The sequence below is a fragment of the Osmerus mordax genome, unplaced genomic scaffold, assembly GCF_038355195.1.
Source record: "Osmerus mordax isolate fOsmMor3 unplaced genomic scaffold, fOsmMor3.pri Scaffold_177, whole genome shotgun sequence".
Lineage (NCBI taxonomy): Eukaryota > Metazoa > Chordata > Actinopteri > Osmeriformes > Osmeridae > Osmerus > Osmerus mordax.
This window is the reverse complement of record NW_027120489.1, coordinates 7,501-26,478: the sequence shown is the minus strand read 5'-3', so window position 1 is coordinate 26,478 and position 18,978 is coordinate 7,501. Positions and strand designations below refer to the sequence as shown.

Sequence of the window (18,978 nt, the reverse complement as noted above, 5' to 3'; positions counted from 1 at the left end):
ACAACGACGGCATCGTCCCCTTGCCTTTCACGGTGTACGGAGCATATGTTTACGTGCCCAAGGAGCCTATGGAAGTGTTGTATGAACGCACGGCCGCATCATGTGTGATACTTGAATGGGTGCGGGTGAGGATAGGACCCGCTCTTACTTGGTACTGTATCCTATATTGTTGTTTCGAAATCAACTACTGGCAGAATAAGCCACATAAAGGAACGAATGCCAAAGACTGAATGCCTGAGCTGAGCCAAAGCTCCGTCCAGGAGCCTCCCTCTGAACCCTGGAACCACACTGACCCCTGTGGCGGCAGCAGGAACTGCAGACTGGTTTCACAGCAGGTTGGAAACTCCCACTCCCGGTCATTTACCTTAGTCAAACACATTTACGATCAGTCGAGCGTTACGGCGCGCAGTAGCTACCGCTGAAATGGGTTCCGAAGTCAAATATGGAGGATTCAGCTCCTTCATCTCATCATGCCGCAGCCTACCTCCAGAATCTTTTAGCCGGTCCAGCAGGAAGTGTATGATTAAACATCAGAACACACAGTACAGGCAGCCCAGGTGAGCATGTGTGAGTCACCAACCAAGACATACACAAGACGTGTGTGAGAAAGTGTTTCTGTGGTGTGTGTGTGTGTACATGTGACCCCAACCAAACACACAAACCTCTCAGTGCCATGCAGGGAGCCAAGGGAGTGTGTGAGAATGTGTTTCTGTGGTGTGTGTGTGTGTGTGTGTGTGTACACGTACATGTGTGTGTGTGTGTACCCTCAACCCCAGAGCTGGGTATGAGGGCGAAAGGGTTAAGTCGCCTCCCTATCCGTGTGCTGCTTCCCCTTGCTCTGTCAAGCCCCATTAAACCTGCTACACCACAGCAATATGGTGCCATCAATTACAGGCACGTCGCCATCAATGAGGAGCGCCGAGGAGAGGAGACGAGAGGCAGGAACACATAAACAGGACAAACGGCCACATAAAAGACCTGCAGCAACATAAAACCTTGCAGGCCCTGCCCAGAGATGCACACGCGCGCGTACGGTCGATCTCAACAGCGCGTGTCCTCATGCTAGGCGTTCTCACTGAGTCGAGGGGAAGAGGACTTACCTAGATCTAGAGCTCACTCAATTGACACAAAGCCAGACCAGAGTAAGTCACGTACAGCACATGGCCTGAAGTCTCTACTCATGAAGTCCACACAAAACACTCCCATACCGACACCCACGCAATCGCCGGGGAAGTCTTTGCACGAAATCAAGGTTTGTCAGCGGAAAACCCCACTATGTCCTGAAAATACAGAACACAAAAGACCCAAACAAAGCAGAAGAGGACCTGTGTCCTAGACCAGGAGAACGGGCACACCCTTTGGCTGTAGTGTAAACGCTGCCCCCCTGTGGCCACAGTCAACTTCAACATTTCGCTGGGGTGAATTGACCACACTTACTGCCTGAGGTAGGTCCAAAAAACAAAACAATCGGAACACTCACAATGAGCAGTGTTGTAAGCGTAAACAAATTTATATATATACGAATAATAATGAGTGGCTTTGGTAACAGAATTAGATGCCAAGAGAATCGAGATGTTTTCCAAACGGCTGTGCAGTGGACTGAACGCCCGACAAGAGAGTTGAGTATATTTGGCTTTGTCAGACCTTACTCTCTTTAAATGTGGCGTCAAGACTGAAAGCTGGAATGTTACCTGGAACGTTTCCTATTGACTCTGGTTTTTCCTCTCAGTATAATAAGCAGCAGGCACAATAGCTTTAAGACATTAGATCAAATAGTAAATAAATGGCACATTTCTTGTACACTGGTAGCAAAAGAGTAACATTTTATTGCGTTCCCAATGAATACAACAGTATAGAAACAGTTGGTTCCCCACAATGAGGGCTATACCATTACACTTACAATATATTCAGTGTCCATTTAGTCCAAATGATAAACAATAACCGTACAAGCAAATATAAAACATTGGCAACAGATGCAGGCAGAAGCACAATATTAAATCCCCCAAAAACACAACCTACAACTTGAATCGTTTTCGTACCGAACAGACCCCAAATGTTGTTTGGGAATGTTCTAGTATTTGTCATCCACTCCACTCTGCGCGATCATCAAGTGAAACTTCAACATTCTCACTCTCAAAAACTCATCCATCCAGCAGTAAGCGTTTATTGGATGTTTTGAGAGACTCAACCCAGTATGGACATAAAGGTCAGAGGTCAGCGTGGGAGAGGCTCTGGTGACCTCAGAGAGAGACGGATTCTCCTGTGGGCTAGTTGGAGGTCATCTGTGAGGAGGAGCTGCTGCTTGCTGAACTCTTTGTGGTCTTCTGCCCCCTGGTGGCGCTGGCCTGTCGTTGCAGCCGCTGGCTGGAACCCTCTCTGTCTCTGCTGGTCTTGTCACCGTGAGCCACGCCTGCTTTGCTGCGCACTGAGGACACAACCAATCAGGATCCAATGAGTTGTAGGTAGGAGACGGGGAAGGGGGAGAGAGCGAGAGAGAGAGCACGAGAGAAACAGGGAGAGAGAGGAAGATCGAGAGAGAGAGCACGAGAGAAACAGGGAGAGAGAGCACGAGAGAAACAGGGAGGGAGAAAATTACTCAAACATATTTATTTTTAATTACTGGTTGAACTCAGAGTAGGATAGAATCATGCAGAGGAGCATAGAGCAAATCAAAGATGATAAAATGGTTGGAATGTGAGATTTTTCTCTCTTGGATGAATCCAAATGATTCTAAAGCATGCCATGCACTCTTACCTCCTTCACATTGACAAGACAAAATTAGTCACTGAAGCACAATGACAAACGACAACAAACTCTATTCAGACTTTCTGGCTTCTAATGACCAAAGGCCGGTGGATGACTGCGATCAATTTCAATCCGAACCAAACAACCGGAATGCAGGAATGCAGAATGCTCTTTCTCTCTTACATACATAAACACACACCCACAGCATACTTGATAGTGTGGCTGGGCAGACAGACAGACAGACAGACAGACAGACAGAAGCAATCGATCGATGGCTAGCGAACACAGAGGCAATGAGGAGGGGGACCTTGAGGGTGTGAGGAGCTAGCTTCTTGGGGGCCGTGGACCCCGATCTTAGTGTTGACTCGGGAGGCTCTGGGGCCCGAGGTGGAGGGGGGAGGAGCCGGGGGCCTACTGCTCTTGACTGACACTACAGTGTCATCTTCTTCAGGAAACAAACCATGGAACAGTAGATACACACACACACACACACACACAGCATACACACACACACACACAGCATACACACACACACACACAGCATACACACACACACACACACACAGCATACACACACACACACACAGCATACACACACACACACACACACAGCATACACACACACACACACAGCATACACACACACACACACACATAGTGGCAGTGCACAAACCACGTTGTGTAAACAAAACAAACACAAAGAAAGGAGTAAGAAAATAATTAGAGAGATAACTGAAGTGTGAAGGCGGAGGAGTTGGACATTGAATGTATATCTTTATTTTCAATATTTATTTCCTCTCCTCCTTTCCCCCCCATTGATTTTCATTCACTTGACAGAGATGTGAGCTGGTGGGGGGGGGGGGGGGGGGGGGGGGTCATGCCAGTAGGTCAGTGAGGGAGATTACGTACAATAGAAGCAGGACTGTATTAGGAAATATAGGCTATAGAGGGTATAGCTATGGCTATAGAGGGTATATATATGGCTATAGAGGGTATAGCTATGGCTATAGAGGGTATATATATGGCTATAGAGGGTATAGCTATGGCTACAGAGGGTATAGATATGGCTATAGAGGGTATAGATATGGCTATAGAGGGTATAGCTATGGCTATAGAGGGTATATATATGGCTATATAGGGTATATATATGGCTATAGAGGGTATAGCTATGGCTATAGAGGGTATAGATATGGCTATAGAGGGTATAGCTATGGCTATAGAGGGTATATATATGGCTATAGAGGGTATAGCTATGGCTATAGAGGGTATATATATGGCTATAGAGGGTATAGCTATGGCTATAGAGGGTATAGCTATGGCTATAGAAGGTATAGATATGGCTATAGAGGGTATAGCTATGGCTATAGAGGGTATAGCTATGGCTATAGAGGGTATAGATATGGCTATAGAGGGGCTGCAAGACAAGAAGAGTATAGGTTAAGATAAAAGGAGAGATGCATTAATAATATCTTAGTTTACTGTGAGTGTGTGTATTAGTGCATGCGTAAAGAAAGGTACTCTTATCCAAACACGGGTTAGTGTGTGTGTGTGTGTGTAGAGAGAGACAGATGCTCTGATCCAGACACAGATAATATGTATGTGTGTGTGTGTGTGTGAGTGAGAGTAAAACAGAGTCAGGGAGAGAGACATGCTCTGATCCAAACACCAGTTAGTGTGTGTGTGTGTGTGTGTGTGCGTGTCGAGGGAGATCCAGACACTGACCTCGGGGTTCTGACGGAGTTGCTGTGTTGGCGGTGGTCGTGTGAGAGGCAGAGGAGGAGTCTCCTAGTGAGATATCAGCTACCCTCTGACCTGCGCACATGGCTTTCAGCGTCTGGAAGACGGCTTGGGGAGCAACGTTCATCTTCAAGAGGTCTACAATGATCCTACAGGCGAGGGAAAGGCAGTTTAGTGATGTTGTTTGATGTTATCCGACCTGCCTGTCACATATAATTAGTATTCGATTTTTATTTGCGTTCACGTACTTGAAGACTTCTTGATCAATGGAGATGCCTGCAGCCTGTGTCAGCTCAAACAGCTCACTCTCCTCCGCGTTGAGAATCTTCTTCTTTTTAATGGCATACTTCTGGACGTTTCCGCTAACTGTGACTCCCAAAGCAGGGGAGTCCGGGGCTGAGGGAAGCGGGCCAGACGGCTGCGAGTGAGACATCTCGCACTACGGGGTTGTCTTTCTAGGTCTGAGGTAGAATATGGGAAAGGGTTGCGCAGGTTAGCTAGCCAAGCTAGATCATCAACATCCAACAACATCACCATGCAGCCATTTTCGCATTAATATGATTAAGGGCCTCGTTAGAACATTGGAAATAACGATTTAGAATAGCATGATCTAATAATTTACCTAGATTATTGCTCCTCACCTAAATATCCAACGGATATACTTGGAGAGAGATGTGTATAGTAGAGAGTTCGTTACTACAACACTTTCAAATCAGACGCACAGTAATCACGTCATGCCATGGTTGTATTGCGGTGACGCACTGGAAGATACACAATGTCAATCACAAAGTATTAAGCTTTTCAGTTGTCGAAATATATCTATGAATAGCGGTGCATCTTCTCATATCAACGCATTAAGAAAAAAACGGCCAACTATCATGTCCTGCGTTTTTATCATTAAAAACCCCTAGAATACGAATGTCTGCTGTGAACAAGGAAACAGCTGACGGACTCATCCAAGTTTCTACGAAGGGTGACCTATTTGATTTCAAGGGCTGCAGTTACAATGTAACACAAGACGTTTTGAATATGTTTTGATACACCTATGATGACTTTGGTTTTCGATTATGATATACGTTTATAGTGCATTTGTATAATATATTCGCAACCGTCAGTAGAACAGCTGCACGATTGCTTGATTCACTGATCGACAAGGCAGAAATGGTTTAGTCGAAGGATGGCCGCGGTGGGCATAAACAAGCAGGGCACAGTAGCAACGATGGAAACTTGCGTTCGCCATGGAAAGGGGGCAACTGGAAACACAGTAAAGGTTGGTGCAAAAGTAACTAAAGATGCGCTAAGCTTAACTGTCCAGGATGCATCATTTGCAGTAAAGCTATAACAAGGCTTTCGGACCTGTGCCAGTTCTGTCTTCGTGGCTAGATTAGCTAGCCTAGCAATGATGCTGGGGCAACGCAGGCAGCCTCACACTGCAGGTCTGGTGCTTGGGCGTGTAGATAAAGTCACTGTCAGTGCAGAGGAAAACACGGCCTTGCAAGCCAGCTTGTCACGTCTGTACGCGTACCTTAACGCAGTTCTAGTTCAGTGCAACATTTCTCGGTTTTCAATGTATTTATAGAACAAGAGCTGGACATGGGTTTGTTGCCGTGGTCGGATTGTTACTAACGCTCTTGCATTCGAGCTAGCTAGGCTAGCCGCCCGCAACCTGTAACACGTAGCCAGTTTTGCTAGTTAACCGGTATAGTAGCGGTTGATGTAGTCAACCACCGTACTTGGTAGTGTTAGCTGTAGTTATCTAAACTACACTCTGGCCAGGTCATGCCTTATGTTTTAACCATAACGTATAACTAATTGGACAAATGTGCATCAATTTACCAGACTAGCAAGCAAGCTTCTATGAATAAATAGCGACGTTCAGTTAAGCATCACCTCTCTCTTTCTTTCATTCGTCAATTTTGTTTAGGTACTCGAGTGTGGAGTGTGTGAGGATGTCTTCTCTCTCCAAGGGGACAAGGTGCCCCGGCTGCTGCTCTGTGGTCACACCGTTTGCCACGATTGTCTAACGCGGCTTCCGCTGCATGGCAGGGCAGTCCGTTGCCCATTCGACCGACAAGTCACCGAACTGGGTCAGTACGACGTTAGAAAATGGGCTCGCATCCTGATAAAAACAATATCACAGCTTAGTCTGCTTTAAAAGTAAATAATTGATGCTGAGTTCAAATAATGTGTCTTGTAGGGGACTCGGGAGTGTGGGGGTTGAAGAAGAACTTTGCTCTGTTGGAGCTGTTGGAGAGGCTGCAGAATGGGGCGTCCAACCAGTCCGGCATGGCAGAGGATGCGCTGAAAGTCATGGGAGAGGTAGAGAGCAGTGCTGCAGAATCGCACAAATAACATTTAAATCATCAACATCACTTCACCGGCATTTATCTCTATTATTTAAGATTTCATTGTGGACCAGATTGTGGAAGAATTTTCCATCATGTTCTTTTCTTTTTTTTTCTTCCCTCTCCCTACTCTCCTCCTCCCCCTCTCCCTACTCCTTCCCCCCTCTCCCTACTCTCCTCCTCCCCCTCTCCCTACTCCTTCCCCCCTCTCCCTACTCTCCTCCTCCCCCTCTCCCTACTCTCCTCCTCCCCCTCTCCCTACTCCTTCCCCCCTCTCCCTACTCCTTCCCCCCTCTCCCTACTCTCCTCCTCCCCCTCTCCCTACTCTCCTCCTCCCCCTCTCCCTACTCTCCTCCTCCCCCTCTCCCTACTCTCCTTCCCCCCCTCTCCCTACTCTCTTCCTCTCCCTAATCTCCTTCCCCCCTCTCCCTACTCTCCTTCCCCCAGTGTATAATCCGCTGTGACGAGGACGAGAGCCACACGGCCTCCATGTATTGCACGGTCTGCGCCACCCACCTGTGCGCCGACTGCTCCCAGCTCACCCACTCCACCCGCACCCTGGCCAAGCATCGCAGGGTGCCCCTGGCGGACAAACCGCACGAGAAGACCCTGTGCACGCAGCACCAGGTCCACGCCATTGAGTTCGTCTGCCTGGAGGACGCCTGCCAGCCGGGCCCACTCATGTGCTGTGTGTGCAAGGAGTATGGAAAACACCAGGGACATAAGGTAGGAGAGGACAAACGGTACGGGTTATAAGAAGGGGGTCAGATGGTTCGATTCCCCGGCCCTGCCAAAGACGTTGTGTCCTTGGGCAAGGCACTTCACCCTACTTGCTTCGGGGAGAATGTCCTTGTACTTACTGTAAGTCGCTCTGGATAAGAGCGTCTGCTAAATGACGAAAATGTAAATGTAAAATAAGAAAAACTAAAGTAAAAGAGCTCTAAAATGGCTATGAGGCAGCTGAACAAGTATCCCGACCAAAGGATCGATACAAACATACAGTCTGAGTCTCCAATTTCCCTACTCGGTTTGATATTTCAGTGTTGAATGTGCGCGTGACTCCATCCTGTTCCCCTTCAGCACGCCGTCCTGGAGGCGGAGGCCAACCAGATCCGCGCGTCCATCCTGGACATGGCCCACTGCATCCGCAGCTTCACCGAGGAGGTGTCCGACTACTCCCGCAAGCTGGTGGGCATCGTGCAGCAGATCGAAGGAGGGGAGCAGATTGTCGAGGACGGGGTCGGCATGGCCCACACCGAACATGTAAGAGCAGCACAGTGTGGGCGGCGCAAATGACATGCGTATCTCGTCAAGTGAATATTTATTCACTTGACGAGATACGCATGTTATTTTCATATTTGTCCATATGAAATTACTGACTATTTTCTGACTTTTGCACAGTACTGTATGTGTATAATCTGTCTGAAAATATATATATATAATGCGTATACGCACGTATACGCATACAGTACTTTGCAAAAGTCTGAAAATAGTCAGTAATTTCATATAGACAAATATGAAAATAGAAATATTATAGCAAGAATACTTCGAAATGAAAAGACTAAACAGACAATTTTCTCAACGTTGCACTTTCAAACTGCCGTACAAACACCGAAGACCCAAACCATTTTAAGACGATAACCCATGTCAAAGAACCGCCCCGTGTTGCGGCAGCGCCTATAAACCCTCGCCCTCCCCGTCCCCCGTCCCCGCTGACCCCTCAGGTCCCGGGCACGGCGGAGAGCGCCCGCTCCTGTGTGCGCGCCTACTTCGCCGACCTCCACGAGACGCTGCGCCGACAGGAGGAGATGGCGCTGAGCGTGGTGGACGCCCACGTCCGCGAGAGGCTCATCTGGCTCAGGCAGCAGCAGGAGGACATGACCATCCTGCTGTCGCAGGTCTCCACCGCCTGCCTGCACTGCGAGAAGACCCTCCAGCAGGTAGGAGGAGGAGGGTGTACAGGCGCAGGAGGGGGCAGGACGTGTGGTGCTGCTGGAGGAGGAGGAGGGGGAGGGAGAAGGAGGGTGTACAGGCGCAGGAGGGGGCAGGACGTGTGGTGCTGCTGGAGGAGGAGGAGGGGGAGGGAGAAGGAGGGTGTACAGGCACAGGAGGGGGCAGGACGTGTGGTGGTGCTGGAGGAGGAGGAGGAGGAGGAGGGGGAGGGAAAAGTAGGGGAGGAAGGCAGGAGAGAGGGTGTACAGGGGCAGGAGGTGTGGTGGCGCCTCTGCTGTCTGGAGAGGGACAGGGGAGGGAAAAGGAGGAGGAGGAGGGGTTCGAAGGTCACAGGTCACGTTCCCCCCCCCCCCCGCTTGTGGTTGTAGGATGACTGCCGGGTCGTGCAGGCCAAGCAGGAGATCAACCGGCTGCTGGAGACCCTGCAGAAGCAGCAGCAGCAGTTCACTGAGCTGGCCGACCACATCCAGCTGGACGCAGGCATCCCCGTCACCTTCACAAAGGTGGTCGCCCACGCCTCACCCCTGACCTCACCCCTGACCTCACCCCACGCCTCACCCCTGACCTCATGGGTAATGACAATGTCACGCTGGTGTTTTTTGTTTTTGTTGTGTGATTTATTTTGAACTCCTCAGGACAACCGAGTTCACATCGGTCCAAAGATGGAGATCCGGGTGGTGACTCTGGGCCTGGACGGAGCGGGGAAGACAACCATCCTCTTCAAGCTGAAACAGGACGAGTTCATGCAGCCCATCCCAACCATAGGTACCCTTCCTACCGCTAACCCCCCACTCTCTTCTCCACGGCTGTGTCGCCCGCTAAAACCTGTCCTGATGCGTGTGGTTTTGCCGCGCTCTCAGGGTTTAACGTGGAGACGGTGGAGTACAAGAATCTCAAGTTCACCATCTGGGACGTGGGTGGCAAGCACAAGCTGCGTCCTCTATGGAAGCACTATTACCTGAACACGCAAGGTACACTCTGCTAGTATACAGTACATTTAGTCCAACCAACATTCCATACTTAATGCTACGTGAACTCCATGTAGTGATGGAATGGGCACCCTTAACCCCCTGTGCTTCCCTGTGCAGCGGTGGTGTTTGTGATTGACAGTTGCCACAGAGACAGGCTGATGGAGGCCCACAGCGAGCTGGCCAAGCTGCTGACGGAGAAGGAGTTGAGAGACGCTCTGCTTCTCATCTTCGCCAACAAGCAGGTACAGGGGAATTCGTCTTTGCAGGTTGGGATGTCTGCACGTGTGTTTCCCCGGTGTCCTGATGGACCAGGCCTTGTTTCCGTCCTGTCGGCAGGACGTCCCGGGGGTGGTGTCTGTGGAGGAGATGACGGAGCTGCTGAGTTTACACAAGCTGTGCTGCGGGCGGAGCTGGCACGTCCAGGGCTGCGACGCTCGTAGCGGGGCGGGCCTTCACGAGGGGCTGGACTGGCTCTCCAGGCAGCTGGTGGCTGCTGGGGTCCTAGACGTGGCTTAGACCCGATCCCTCCCGAATCCCCACTGCCTCTTGGCCCCTTCCCTCCCTTCCTCCTCCCGCCTCTTTCCCCCCACCCCTCTCCCTCCTTCTCCCGCCCTCCTCTCTTCCCTCCCTCCCTCGCCCCCCTTCCCTCCCCCGATCACGGACTTGTTTACCCCAGCATTATTGTTTGTCTTTCACCAACTAACTCTGTTTGAAAGTGGGCGGTGGAACAACAATGTCCAGTTTTTGAGCAAGTCCAGATGTTACCAGTAGCTAAAGTCCTGGCCTCGTCTAGGGTGAATCCAATACTTGTGCAAGATATGAATATCTATCCTCTATAATAGCATGGTTCAGAACATTTACAAACCTGTGAAGGTTCTCACTCCTTAGGTCTTTCTGGTGACATCTCTGCTGTGATAAGGCTTGGCTCATAAATTCATTAAAAGGTCCAATATCTTAAAATGCAGCTTTTCTGCTGCCTTTGGGTCTTATAAGCAATAGGAGGAAGTGAGGTCACACTTCATGGGTTGTATACATTTGGTTTATTTCGGGTACTGCTTCCTTTAGTTTGACAACTGGGGTTGAAATGTCATCCAAGTTGAGGCATTGGATGAGATTTATTTATTTGATTGAAAAGTTCCCCAAAAAATCGCAGTTTACTGATATTTGTTTTATTTTATTTATGGGTTTGGTTGAGAGTAACGTTATGGAAGTTGATTGTGGGAAACGTTTGAACTGTATATAAATATGCGTTCATTTTGCCTCCTATTTTGTGGAGTGTCGTACGCAGAACGCATTGGATGCACTTCTGCATCCGACTTCATTTGAAACCAAATGGAGAAAAGTCTGCTTTTTATTAATAAGACATGTTCTAAATTATTAGCGTCAAATAATGTTACCCTTTTTAACTGACTTACACCCATCTCTTCAGTCATCTGCTCAAACTCCTGTCTGGAGTGCTTAGGAATTGTTACACGTTACATTAACTATGCAGTACATGTGACACGTAGATAAACATGAACATCTCTGAAAATTCTGTGTTATTGTATCGGAGAACCATCCTTTGGTTTGAATTAACTTTCCTCATTGCTATGTAATGTTTACTTGTATCTATGTATAAAAAAAATACTGCATGTGTTGGTGAAAGCCTTTCCTCGCTTAAGGATCTCAATTTGTGATAATATTCTATTTCTGATGTGAGTTTTTGAAACATTTAGCCCCGTGCACATCTACACATTTGTTACAAGTGGACTTGATAATGGCTTTTGTAAATCATTCATGATGTGCCGCTATGAAATAAAAAGCAGGTGATGTTCTTCAATCATCATTGCTGTGTCTTCGATCTCTTCACAGAGTAAGTTAAAAAAATATATGTTGAGAAGCAACTGTAAAGTCAATGATGCACACAATGAGATGGATCGATGCTTTCTTGAGCAACTCAAGCTTTTACTGATATAAAAAAAGAAGGTATTTGTACATTGCAGTGTGGTAACGCAGCATGCTCATTTGACGGTGATGTTGATGATGCTGATGTCCTCGTAGGGTTTGTCGGTTTTGGGGTTGACTTTGACGTTGGAGATCCTCTGGACCACCTCCATGCCCTTGGTGCTCCGTCCAAAGACTGTGTGCTTGTTATCCAACCAGGGCTGGGGAAAAAAATCACAGAAGATTTCAGTCTAAAACACATTTTGGGCATCTATCTTTGTGGGGGGAAAGGGTAACAAAGGGTTCACTAACCCACAACTGTAACCCAAAAACCTAGCTCCAAACCTTAAAACTACCCCTGACTTAACTCCAAACCCCCTAAAACAAAGCCACACACACACACACACACAGCAGCAACCCCCTCTCCTCACCGTGGGAACGACCGTGATGAAGAACTGGGAGCCGTTGGTGCCGGGGCCTCCGTTGGCCATGCTGAGGGTGTAGGGCCGGTCGTGGCGCAGCGTGGCATGGAACTCGTCCTCAAACTCCCCGCCCCAGATGCTCTCTCCCCCCATCCCTGTTCCTGTGGGGTCCCCTGTCTGGATCATGAAGCCCTGGAGACAGAACACCTCCAAGTCAGACACATTTCTCCAATTCTCCACGGAGCGATACGCGTGTCATCTTCCCTCCTGACTCTCGTACGTGAAGCCCTCTGTGACGGCTTGTTAAAACGGATCAACAAAGCAACAATGTATTTGTCTCTTTCTCACCCAGGGTGAACGGGCCGTGCGACACTTAAACGGCCTGACTGCATCTGTACCTTTATGACTCGATGGAAGATGTGTCCGTTGAAGTAACCGTTCCTGCTGTGGACGCAGAAGTTCTCCACCGTCTTGGGACACCTGAGGTGTGGAGGAACCGAAGACACCGTCAGCAACACACACACACACACAACGCAAGGCTTCCAATCACACACAGGATCGTTGTTTGTAGACGACACGGGCCGACCGTCTGTTCTCATTGGCCGGTGGAGGATTAACGTGTGCCGTGGTGGCGTAAACGTACTCCACGGGGAAGAGCTTGATGTGGATGTCTCCCATGGTGGTGTGGATGATGGCGCTGTCCGACACCCTCTTGGGCCCCTCGGCCTGAGTGGCGGCCATCACCTCCTCCTTGGAGGGTTTCTCGTTGAAGATGTCTCGGTCCGACTCGGCACTCTTCGTGTCCTCCGGCTCCCGTTTGGAGAACTGCAACCGCAGAGAAAAATCTGAAAAGGTTTCCCCCCCCCTACAGACCCCGGGCGATCGCGGTTCCAAGCGCCGGTTTGCCCCCCGACGGCCGTCTTACCATGTAGAAGCGGTTCTTCTTGAAGGCGGTGCAGAAGACGGTGGGGTCGGGGTCGGTGTTCTGCAGGGCGGGGTTGTCCGACGCCTTCATCTCGATGGTGGGGGCCACCTGCGAGGCCTTGGCGATGCCCTGGAACAGGCTCAGCTTCACCACACGGATGTTCTCCAGCTTCCCAAGGATCCGCACACACCTAAGGAGACCAGGAGAGAACACACACACACGATAGAGCACATGTATGTTGTATACAGAATATCCTGACTAGACGGTATAAATCACTATTCACATTGAAAACCCCGTCCTTTATCCCCTAAACTTCCCGAGATGGGTTTCAAATCATGGATGTTTGTTTTTCTAGAAACCTCTACGGGACTAAACCGGCACCAACCACCAGGTTAGCGATGGGTTCCGGAGCATTCTTCTCCCCCCCTGTACCTGTTGGTTTCCAGGTTGATGACCTTGATTCCCAGCATGGTCCCGTAGAGCACAAAGTGGCCCGTCTCGTCGAAGATGATGTTCGTTAGCCGGATCCCATCCACCTTCTCCAGCTCCCTCTCCACCGCCATCCTCCGGCCGAACTCCATGTCCGGGAGCTGCTGTCTCATCTGTTGGAGCTCTGTGAACATCTGGCGGAGACACGTGGCGTCGTGAGGACACGTGACCGGAACGCCGTTGTGATTGACGCTTTGAATTTTGCGCTCAAGTACATCTCACATTGAGTCATTTAGCAGACGCTCTTATCCAGAGCGACTTACAGTAAGTACAGGGACGTTCTCCCCCCCGAGGCAAGTAGGGGGAAGCGCCTCGCCCCAAGGACACAACGTCATTTGGCACGGCCGGGAATCGAGCTGGCAACTTTCAGATTACTAGCCCGATTCCCTAACCGCTCGGCCAACTGACAAGTAGCGAAAATTGGGGGTTATTACAGACAGAGATGGGTTGGGGGGGGGGGGGGGGGGGGGACTTACTGTGAGCGACTCGTCAAACACCCTCATCAGTTTCCCTGTCAGGAAGCGGAAGATCCTCACTTTCCGGTCCGTGGCGATGGTGGCCATTTTCTTGCCGTCGTAGGAGAACGCCAGGCTCGTGGGGTAGGTTTTGTGTTTGGCGAATTCGTACAGGTCTGTGTCCGTTTTGAATTCCCAGTCCACATACCGTGGGAATTTGAACTCGTTTGGGAGCCCGGTCCAGTATTCCAGCATTCCCGCCTTGTCAGCAGAGACTATGACTCTGAACCGGGCGTTCAGGCGGATCTGGGACAGCGGAGAGGAGTGCATCTTGTCAAAGGTGTGGAGTCGCTCGTTGTCTCCTCGTCCATCGTAGACGAAGATCTTCCCTGTGGTCTTCTCCGAGCAGGCCACAGTGGAGATGGCGTCTCCTGGGTTGTAGATCCACTCACACTGACCTGGGTGGAAGCTACGCATCACAAGAGCACAGATATTGTTTTGTAAACACAGCTGTTAATGTGGCACCACGGTAACCGTGAAGTCAACACACACACCAACGGTTATAATCTTTGGCTAACTAAAAGGGTAGGTCGTGAAAACGTACCCCAGTTTCAGCATGTTGATCATGTCGAAGTTGACGACGTCGAATACTTTCATGGCTTGGTCGTCGCCCACTGAACAGAAGAGGGCTCCCTCAGCGCTGACAGAAATACATTCGATGACACCTGTAGACACCAGATTGTTCACAGTTAACATCCTTGACCTGACCGCACCGTGTATGTGTGAAGGAGTCAACCTGTGATTGACAACATACCCAGGTGGCTGCGGAAGTGTTTGACGAACTCTATTCCATGATCCTCCTTTTTTTTCCAAAACTTCACGTGGCCATCTTGACTAGCTGTGATGATAAAGTCTGTCCTGAGACACAGAGGAAGTACAATAGTAAGTCGAGAGACAGACGTTTCATGATGGTATGTTTATCAAGGTTCTCTGGTTATTTTCCTCATTTGCAATAAAGCTTGCGCCGCCTGTTAGGACACGAGCTGGATGGGTTATCGTTTCTTGGTGCGAACTTACTTGGAGCAAACAATGTGCGTGATAACGTCTCTGTGCATGTAGCTTCGTTCATACATGGCAGCTGACGGCAAGTTGTCCAGGTAGACGCGTTCATATTCAAGCACTGGTAAAAAAAAAAAAAAAACACACAATCACGGATGTGAACGTAAAGTTATATTCGCTTAGCTAGGCTAGCGCAACAGGCTAGGTAGCTAATTCAGCCATGGCGAACTCTTGCCTCCCGAGGTTTTATTCGTTTTCTAAAAGCGCCTGTGTCTCAAAAACATACCTTTTCTCTTTTTTGACTGGGTTGCTTCCTCTGGCATGGGCCCAACCCATTCTTCTTCCTCTCCATCTCCACCTTCTCCCTCAATATCGCCAAGTTTTCGCTTCAGCTCCGCACTATCCGTGGAGGCTGCCATTGTTTCTCTAATATTGTTTCCGTACACGTACTGGCGGGCTCCGGACAATACTTCGAAAGCGTATTTCGCCCCCTACAGTGCAAAACAGTAATAGTAACCATCTTTACAATGGTTCGTCAAATCGTAATCGGCTTCCCTGTCTCTGGTTTATGACAAACACGTAAAACGTGTGTGCAAAAGAGATCACTGCCAAATCATAGACGAGACGAAACACCGTGATAAATGTTATAAAACATTTTATTACTTAGAGTAAATGAACAAAAAGCAGTACACCCACTTCCCAGAAAAGTGGAAAATATAGAGGGGTCTAACTTGTATCAATATACACATCGGGTAAAAATGATTTGTGAATACGTGATTATTAACCGTATGCCATCAGGGTAATATTCACACACAAATTCAAAATCGACAAAAGAAAATTGACTACATAAAAAAAACGTGTTCATGTTTTAGTCGGTGTCTGAAGAACCACTGGAGCTATCAGATGAGGAAGATTCATGTTTCTTTTTCTGCTTCTTCTTATGACGTTCTTTCTTTTCCTTCTTGCCTTTCTTCTTGTGGCTCTTGTGCTTCTTTCTCTTCTTGCTCTCTTCTTCGTCACTTGAGGAATATGTCCTGAAAATAGAGCAAACCGTAATTAGAAATAATCTGACGGTAGTCAGTTAAGTTCATCAGGTGAATACTGGTATTCTCCGTTTCACAATGTGTAAATAATACATACCTCTTTCTTGATTTACTGTCTTTAGTTTTCTTTCTTTTGTGTCGTTCTTTTCTAGAATCATCATGAGAACCTAGATAAAGTCCAGAAGGAAAAAAAACTACTTTCAAAAACCATGAATGATAACGTTTGGGCAACACAGACAATGACAACTCCCCATATCTCAACAGTGAACGTTAAGGCTGTCATGTACGCTTTGGTTAATTGTGAGACAATGGATTAAAGGATGATAACCATTAGAGTGCTGATTACCTCGGACCGGCTTTTCAATGCGAACAACTTCCGGCTCATCCTCTTCGCTTTCCTCGGTGCTGGTGCTGCTCACATCCAGAACTATGTCCTTCTGGGGGTCCACACGCACAAAGTTGCGACACTCAAACGTCAGGTGTCCAGCTAAAGACCAGGGGAGAAAGTTGCAGGAGATTACGTCAAATGAACCCGTATGGTGTCCTCACGTCATATGACACGCATGCTATTTTATCGCTTTACTGTAAAATAATCACATATTGGGAAAAGTCCATAACAATAGTTATTATACAATGTTCAGTTGTTCAGAAATACTTACGGTAACCACATTTCTTGCATCCAGCCCTGATGTTGTCCTTGTTGGGACCTGGCAATGCAAGATAAAATACAAAATTACTGAACGTGCGTCGTTGTTAGCTAGCTAAATTTAGTTAGCTAGTCAGCTAACAAGATATTTCGTATCGAAAAAAGTCACTGATAAACTCTACTGGAAATTGTACGAGAAAAAAAAACTATGTATTTGTGATACATACCTGGCACTGCCATAATCGAATGTAAAATGGTAAAATCGTTCCAAACTGTGAAAAGTGTGGCAACGTTAGCAAGTTGGCGGAATTCCTCGTGAGTCCTCTACAAAATACTGGCGACTAGGAAACAATGAAGTCCTACATTTAGGCAATCATGGGGGTTTAGTTAAACCCGTTAATAAAAAAAAACTGCGCCAGTGCCTTAATCTCTTAAAATTATATAGAAAATATATTTTCCAGGAATATTATTGTCTAACTAAATGGATACTTAATCTACATTCCCTATTTAGCTAAAGTACTTCGATATTCTAGCTTTGTTTCTTTAGGGATTAGTTAGAGTGTAACACCATAGGTTTCCTGGTTTTGTAAACGAGCGTAACTGCTTGTTCTAAACTGGCGTTCAGCAAAATAGAGCAGGCCTACTCGATGTTCCGAGGGATGGCCCCGGCATAGTAAACGAAACAAATTGGGGGAGCCAAACCAATGTTTCAAACGTTTAGGGGGACGTTACAAAAATGCGAAATTGTACAGTTTAAAAACGACTTTTTAGAAAAACATCTGCTACACTTTCTAGATTTTTCAAACTGTTTTACACGTTTGCATCTCTGTGAATAATATATCGTGAAAATACATGTACATATTAAATTTAATGTACTCGACGCACCCCCATGCATGCGAGGTAAACAAAAACAGCCTCATGGTAGTTTGTGCGCGAGAGGCACAGGGGTACCAACATTCAGCATAAATTCATACTTTTAAGTGTTATTACTAAATAGGATAGTTATCATCACCCTTGAGGGATACACGTTACTATTCTGGTGCAGAAATTAACGTTTTTCGGTCTCTAGTATTGTGTCTATCCCTACAACGACATGAGTAACATCTACATTCAAGAACCCCCATCAAATGGGAAGGTAGGCGAAAATCTGTCACTCCTCTTACTAAGCCAAACGATTACAGCTCCATTCAATGTATACACACTATATTCCCCATTTTAGGCACCAAACAATGTTCACCTTTTCAGTTCAATTCCTTCTACCTCTTTATAACTATATCTGTTGACATGTGCTTCCTCATTAGGTCCTTTTGAAGACCTCAGCTGGTGAAATAGATATTGAGCTATGGTCCAAGGAGGCCCCGAAAGCCTGCAGAAACTTCGTCCAGCTATGCATGGAAGGTACTGACTGACCGGCGATGAGAGACGCTATGCTAATCAGCTGTTGGATAGAATTCCAACACGCCCTTAAACATAGAGATCGTGAAATTTCACAGCTCAGTATTATTACTCGACTTGAGTGTTGATGTTCCTGTGTCTCTCCAAGGTTACTATGAAGGGACAGTGTTCCACAGAGTGGTGCCAGAGTTCATCGTCCAGGGAGGAGACCCCACAGGAACTGGGACTGGTGGGGAGTCCATCTATGGACGTCCCTTCAAGGTTTGATTTCACTGCCTCTAACCTTTTTAATGTCAGTAGAGGCAGCCCTCAGTGTTGTACAATGAGACGATAGCAGGCAGATAGTCCTGCCTCGGTTTTATGTATTTCTACTGATGCATTTTTCACTGTCTTGTCTTGTTATTTTGCCTCCCACCTCTAGGATGAATTCCACTCCAGACTGCGCTTCAACAGAAGGGGTCTGGTTGCCATGGCAAACGCAGGGCCTCACGACAATGGAAGCCAGTTTTTTTTCACATTGGGCCGGGCCGACGAGCTCAACAACAAACACACAATATTTGGAAAGGTAATTTGATTAAATGCCAACATAATGGAGCAGCAGGGGGGCAAAAGAAAGTTCAAGAAACTGTTTCAAAACACATTTTCTTGACAGTTTTGTTTTCTGTCTTGTGAATGGAGTCAGGTGGCTGAGCGGTTAGGGAATCAGGCTGGTAATCTGAAGGTTGCCAGTTCGATTCCCGGCCGTGCAAAATGACGTTGTGTCCTTGGGCAAGGCACTTCACCCTACTTGCCTCGGGGGAATGTCCCTGTACTTACTGTAAGTCGCTCTGGATAAGAGCGTCTGCTAAATGACTAAATGTAAATGTCCCT

At 47.8% G+C, this 18,978-nt stretch overlaps 5 protein-coding genes across 11 annotated transcripts in view; 2 read left to right on the top strand and 3 right to left on the bottom strand.

The window, feature by feature from the left end:
* Positions 1-1,803: 1,803 nt before the first annotated feature.
* mzt2b (mitotic spindle organizing protein 2B) lies at positions 1,804-5,422 on the bottom strand. Of its 5 annotated transcripts, none has more exons than XM_067232066.1 (5): positions 5,105-5,375; positions 4,731-4,943; positions 4,468-4,631; positions 3,053-3,190; positions 1,804-2,425 (listed from the first exon to the last, which is right to left on the bottom strand). In XM_067232066.1, the coding sequence occupies exons 2-5, from the start codon at positions 4,913-4,915 to the stop codon at positions 2,268-2,270; spliced, it is 645 nt and encodes a 214-aa protein (XP_067088167.1). In that variant the 5' UTR covers positions 4,916-4,943; positions 5,105-5,375; the 3' UTR covers positions 1,804-2,267. The 5 variants fall into 5 exon arrangements, with proteins under 5 accessions (XP_067088167.1, XP_067088168.1, XP_067088169.1 ...); XM_067232067.1 differs by having other exon boundaries at positions 5,124-5,375; XM_067232068.1 differs by having other exon boundaries at positions 3,053-3,187; positions 5,105-5,373.
* Positions 5,423-5,669: 247 nt separating this feature from the next.
* Positions 5,670-11,564, top strand: trim23 (tripartite motif containing 23). Its single transcript, XM_067232062.1, has 11 exons — positions 5,670-5,752; positions 6,407-6,569; positions 6,680-6,801; positions 7,275-7,553; positions 7,908-8,090; positions 8,552-8,767; positions 9,149-9,283; positions 9,416-9,545; positions 9,641-9,751; positions 9,869-9,993; positions 10,088-11,564. The coding sequence occupies exons 1-11, from the start codon at positions 5,702-5,704 to the stop codon at positions 10,265-10,267; spliced, it is 1,695 nt and encodes a 564-aa protein (XP_067088163.1). The 5' UTR covers positions 5,670-5,701; the 3' UTR covers positions 10,268-11,564.
* Positions 11,565-11,667: 103 nt separating this feature from the next.
* ppwd1 (peptidylprolyl isomerase domain and WD repeat containing 1) lies at positions 11,668-15,444 on the bottom strand. The gene is made up of 11 exons (XM_067232063.1): positions 15,311-15,444; positions 15,043-15,145; positions 14,780-14,883; positions 14,570-14,690; positions 13,987-14,434; positions 13,454-13,644; positions 13,022-13,211; positions 12,740-12,921; positions 12,495-12,576; positions 12,106-12,288; positions 11,668-11,895 (listed from the first exon to the last, which is right to left on the bottom strand). The coding sequence occupies exons 1-11, from the start codon at positions 15,441-15,443 to the stop codon at positions 11,752-11,754; spliced, it is 1,881 nt and encodes a 626-aa protein (XP_067088164.1). The 5' UTR covers position 15,444; the 3' UTR covers positions 11,668-11,751.
* Positions 15,445-15,662: 218 nt separating this feature from the next.
* On the bottom strand, positions 15,663-17,258 carry srek1ip1 (SREK1-interacting protein 1). 2 transcript variants are annotated; one of them, XM_067232073.1, is made up of 5 exons: positions 16,941-17,258; positions 16,727-16,774; positions 16,414-16,554; positions 16,165-16,234; positions 15,663-16,058 (listed from the first exon to the last, which is right to left on the bottom strand). In XM_067232073.1, exons 1-5 carry the CDS (start codon positions 16,951-16,953, stop codon positions 15,893-15,895), a joined length of 438 nt encoding a protein of 145 aa, XP_067088174.1. In that variant the 5' UTR covers positions 16,954-17,258; the 3' UTR covers positions 15,663-15,892. The 2 variants fall into 2 exon arrangements, with proteins under 2 accessions (XP_067088174.1, XP_067088173.1); XM_067232072.1 differs by having other exon boundaries at positions 16,396-16,554; positions 16,941-17,094.
* A 381-nt stretch (positions 17,259-17,639) lies between these two features.
* cwc27 (CWC27 spliceosome associated cyclophilin) overlaps positions 17,640-18,978 on the top strand; it is a 4,833-nt gene continuing 3,494 nt past the window's right edge. For both annotated transcript variants that reach the window (XM_067232065.1, XM_067232064.1), the window contains exons 1-4: positions 17,640-17,848; positions 18,015-18,111; positions 18,257-18,369; positions 18,530-18,673. In XM_067232065.1, the coding sequence (XP_067088166.1) occupies positions 17,807-17,848; positions 18,015-18,111; positions 18,257-18,369; positions 18,530-18,673 (396 nt within the window). In that variant the 5' untranslated portion in view covers positions 17,640-17,806. The remainder of the gene's footprint in view (positions 17,849-18,014; positions 18,112-18,256; positions 18,370-18,529; positions 18,674-18,978) is intronic.

Excerpts from the sequence above, each read along its gene's own strand:
- srek1ip1 (XM_067232072.1), bottom strand. Across the intron at positions 16,235-16,395 it reads AGGTAATCAGCACTCTAATG|GTTCTCATGATGATTCTAGA; the intron begins GTTATCATCCTT and ends GACTTTATCTAG. Across the intron at positions 16,059-16,164 it reads GACAGTAAATCAAGAAAGAG|GACATATTCCTCAAGTGACG; the intron begins GTATGTATTATT and ends CTCTATTTTCAG.
- ppwd1 (XM_067232063.1), bottom strand. The coding sequence starts at position 15,443 with ATGGCAGCCTCCACGGATAGTGCGGAGCTGAAGCGAAAACTTGGCGAT. Across the intron at positions 13,212-13,453 it reads ATCAACCTGGAAACCAACAG|GTGTGTGCGGATCCTTGGGA; the intron begins GTACAGGGGGGG and ends TGGTCTCCTTAG. Across the intron at positions 11,896-12,105 it reads TCATCACGGTCGTTCCCACG|CCCTGGTTGGATAACAAGCA; the intron begins GTGAGGAGAGGG and ends TTTTTTCCCCAG.
- trim23 (XM_067232062.1), top strand. The coding sequence starts at position 5,702 with ATGGAAACTTGCGTTCGCCATGGAAAGGGGGCAACTGGAAACACAGTA. Across the intron at positions 7,554-7,907 it reads GAAAACACCAGGGACATAAG|CACGCCGTCCTGGAGGCGGA; the intron begins GTAGGAGAGGAC and ends GTTCCCCTTCAG. Across the intron at positions 8,768-9,148 it reads GCGAGAAGACCCTCCAGCAG|GATGACTGCCGGGTCGTGCA; the intron begins GTAGGAGGAGGA and ends TTGTGGTTGTAG.
- mzt2b (XM_067232066.1), bottom strand. The coding sequence starts at position 4,915 with ATGTCTCACTCGCAGCCGTCTGGCCCGCTTCCCTCAGCCCCGGACTCC. Across the intron at positions 3,191-4,467 it reads AACTCCGTCAGAACCCCGAG|AAGATGACACTGTAGTGTCA; the intron begins GTCAGTGTCTGG and ends TGTTTCCTGAAG. Across the intron at positions 2,426-3,052 it reads TAGCTCCTCACACCCTCAAG|TGCGCAGCAAAGCAGGCGTG; the intron begins GTCCCCCTCCTC and ends TTGTGTCCTCAG.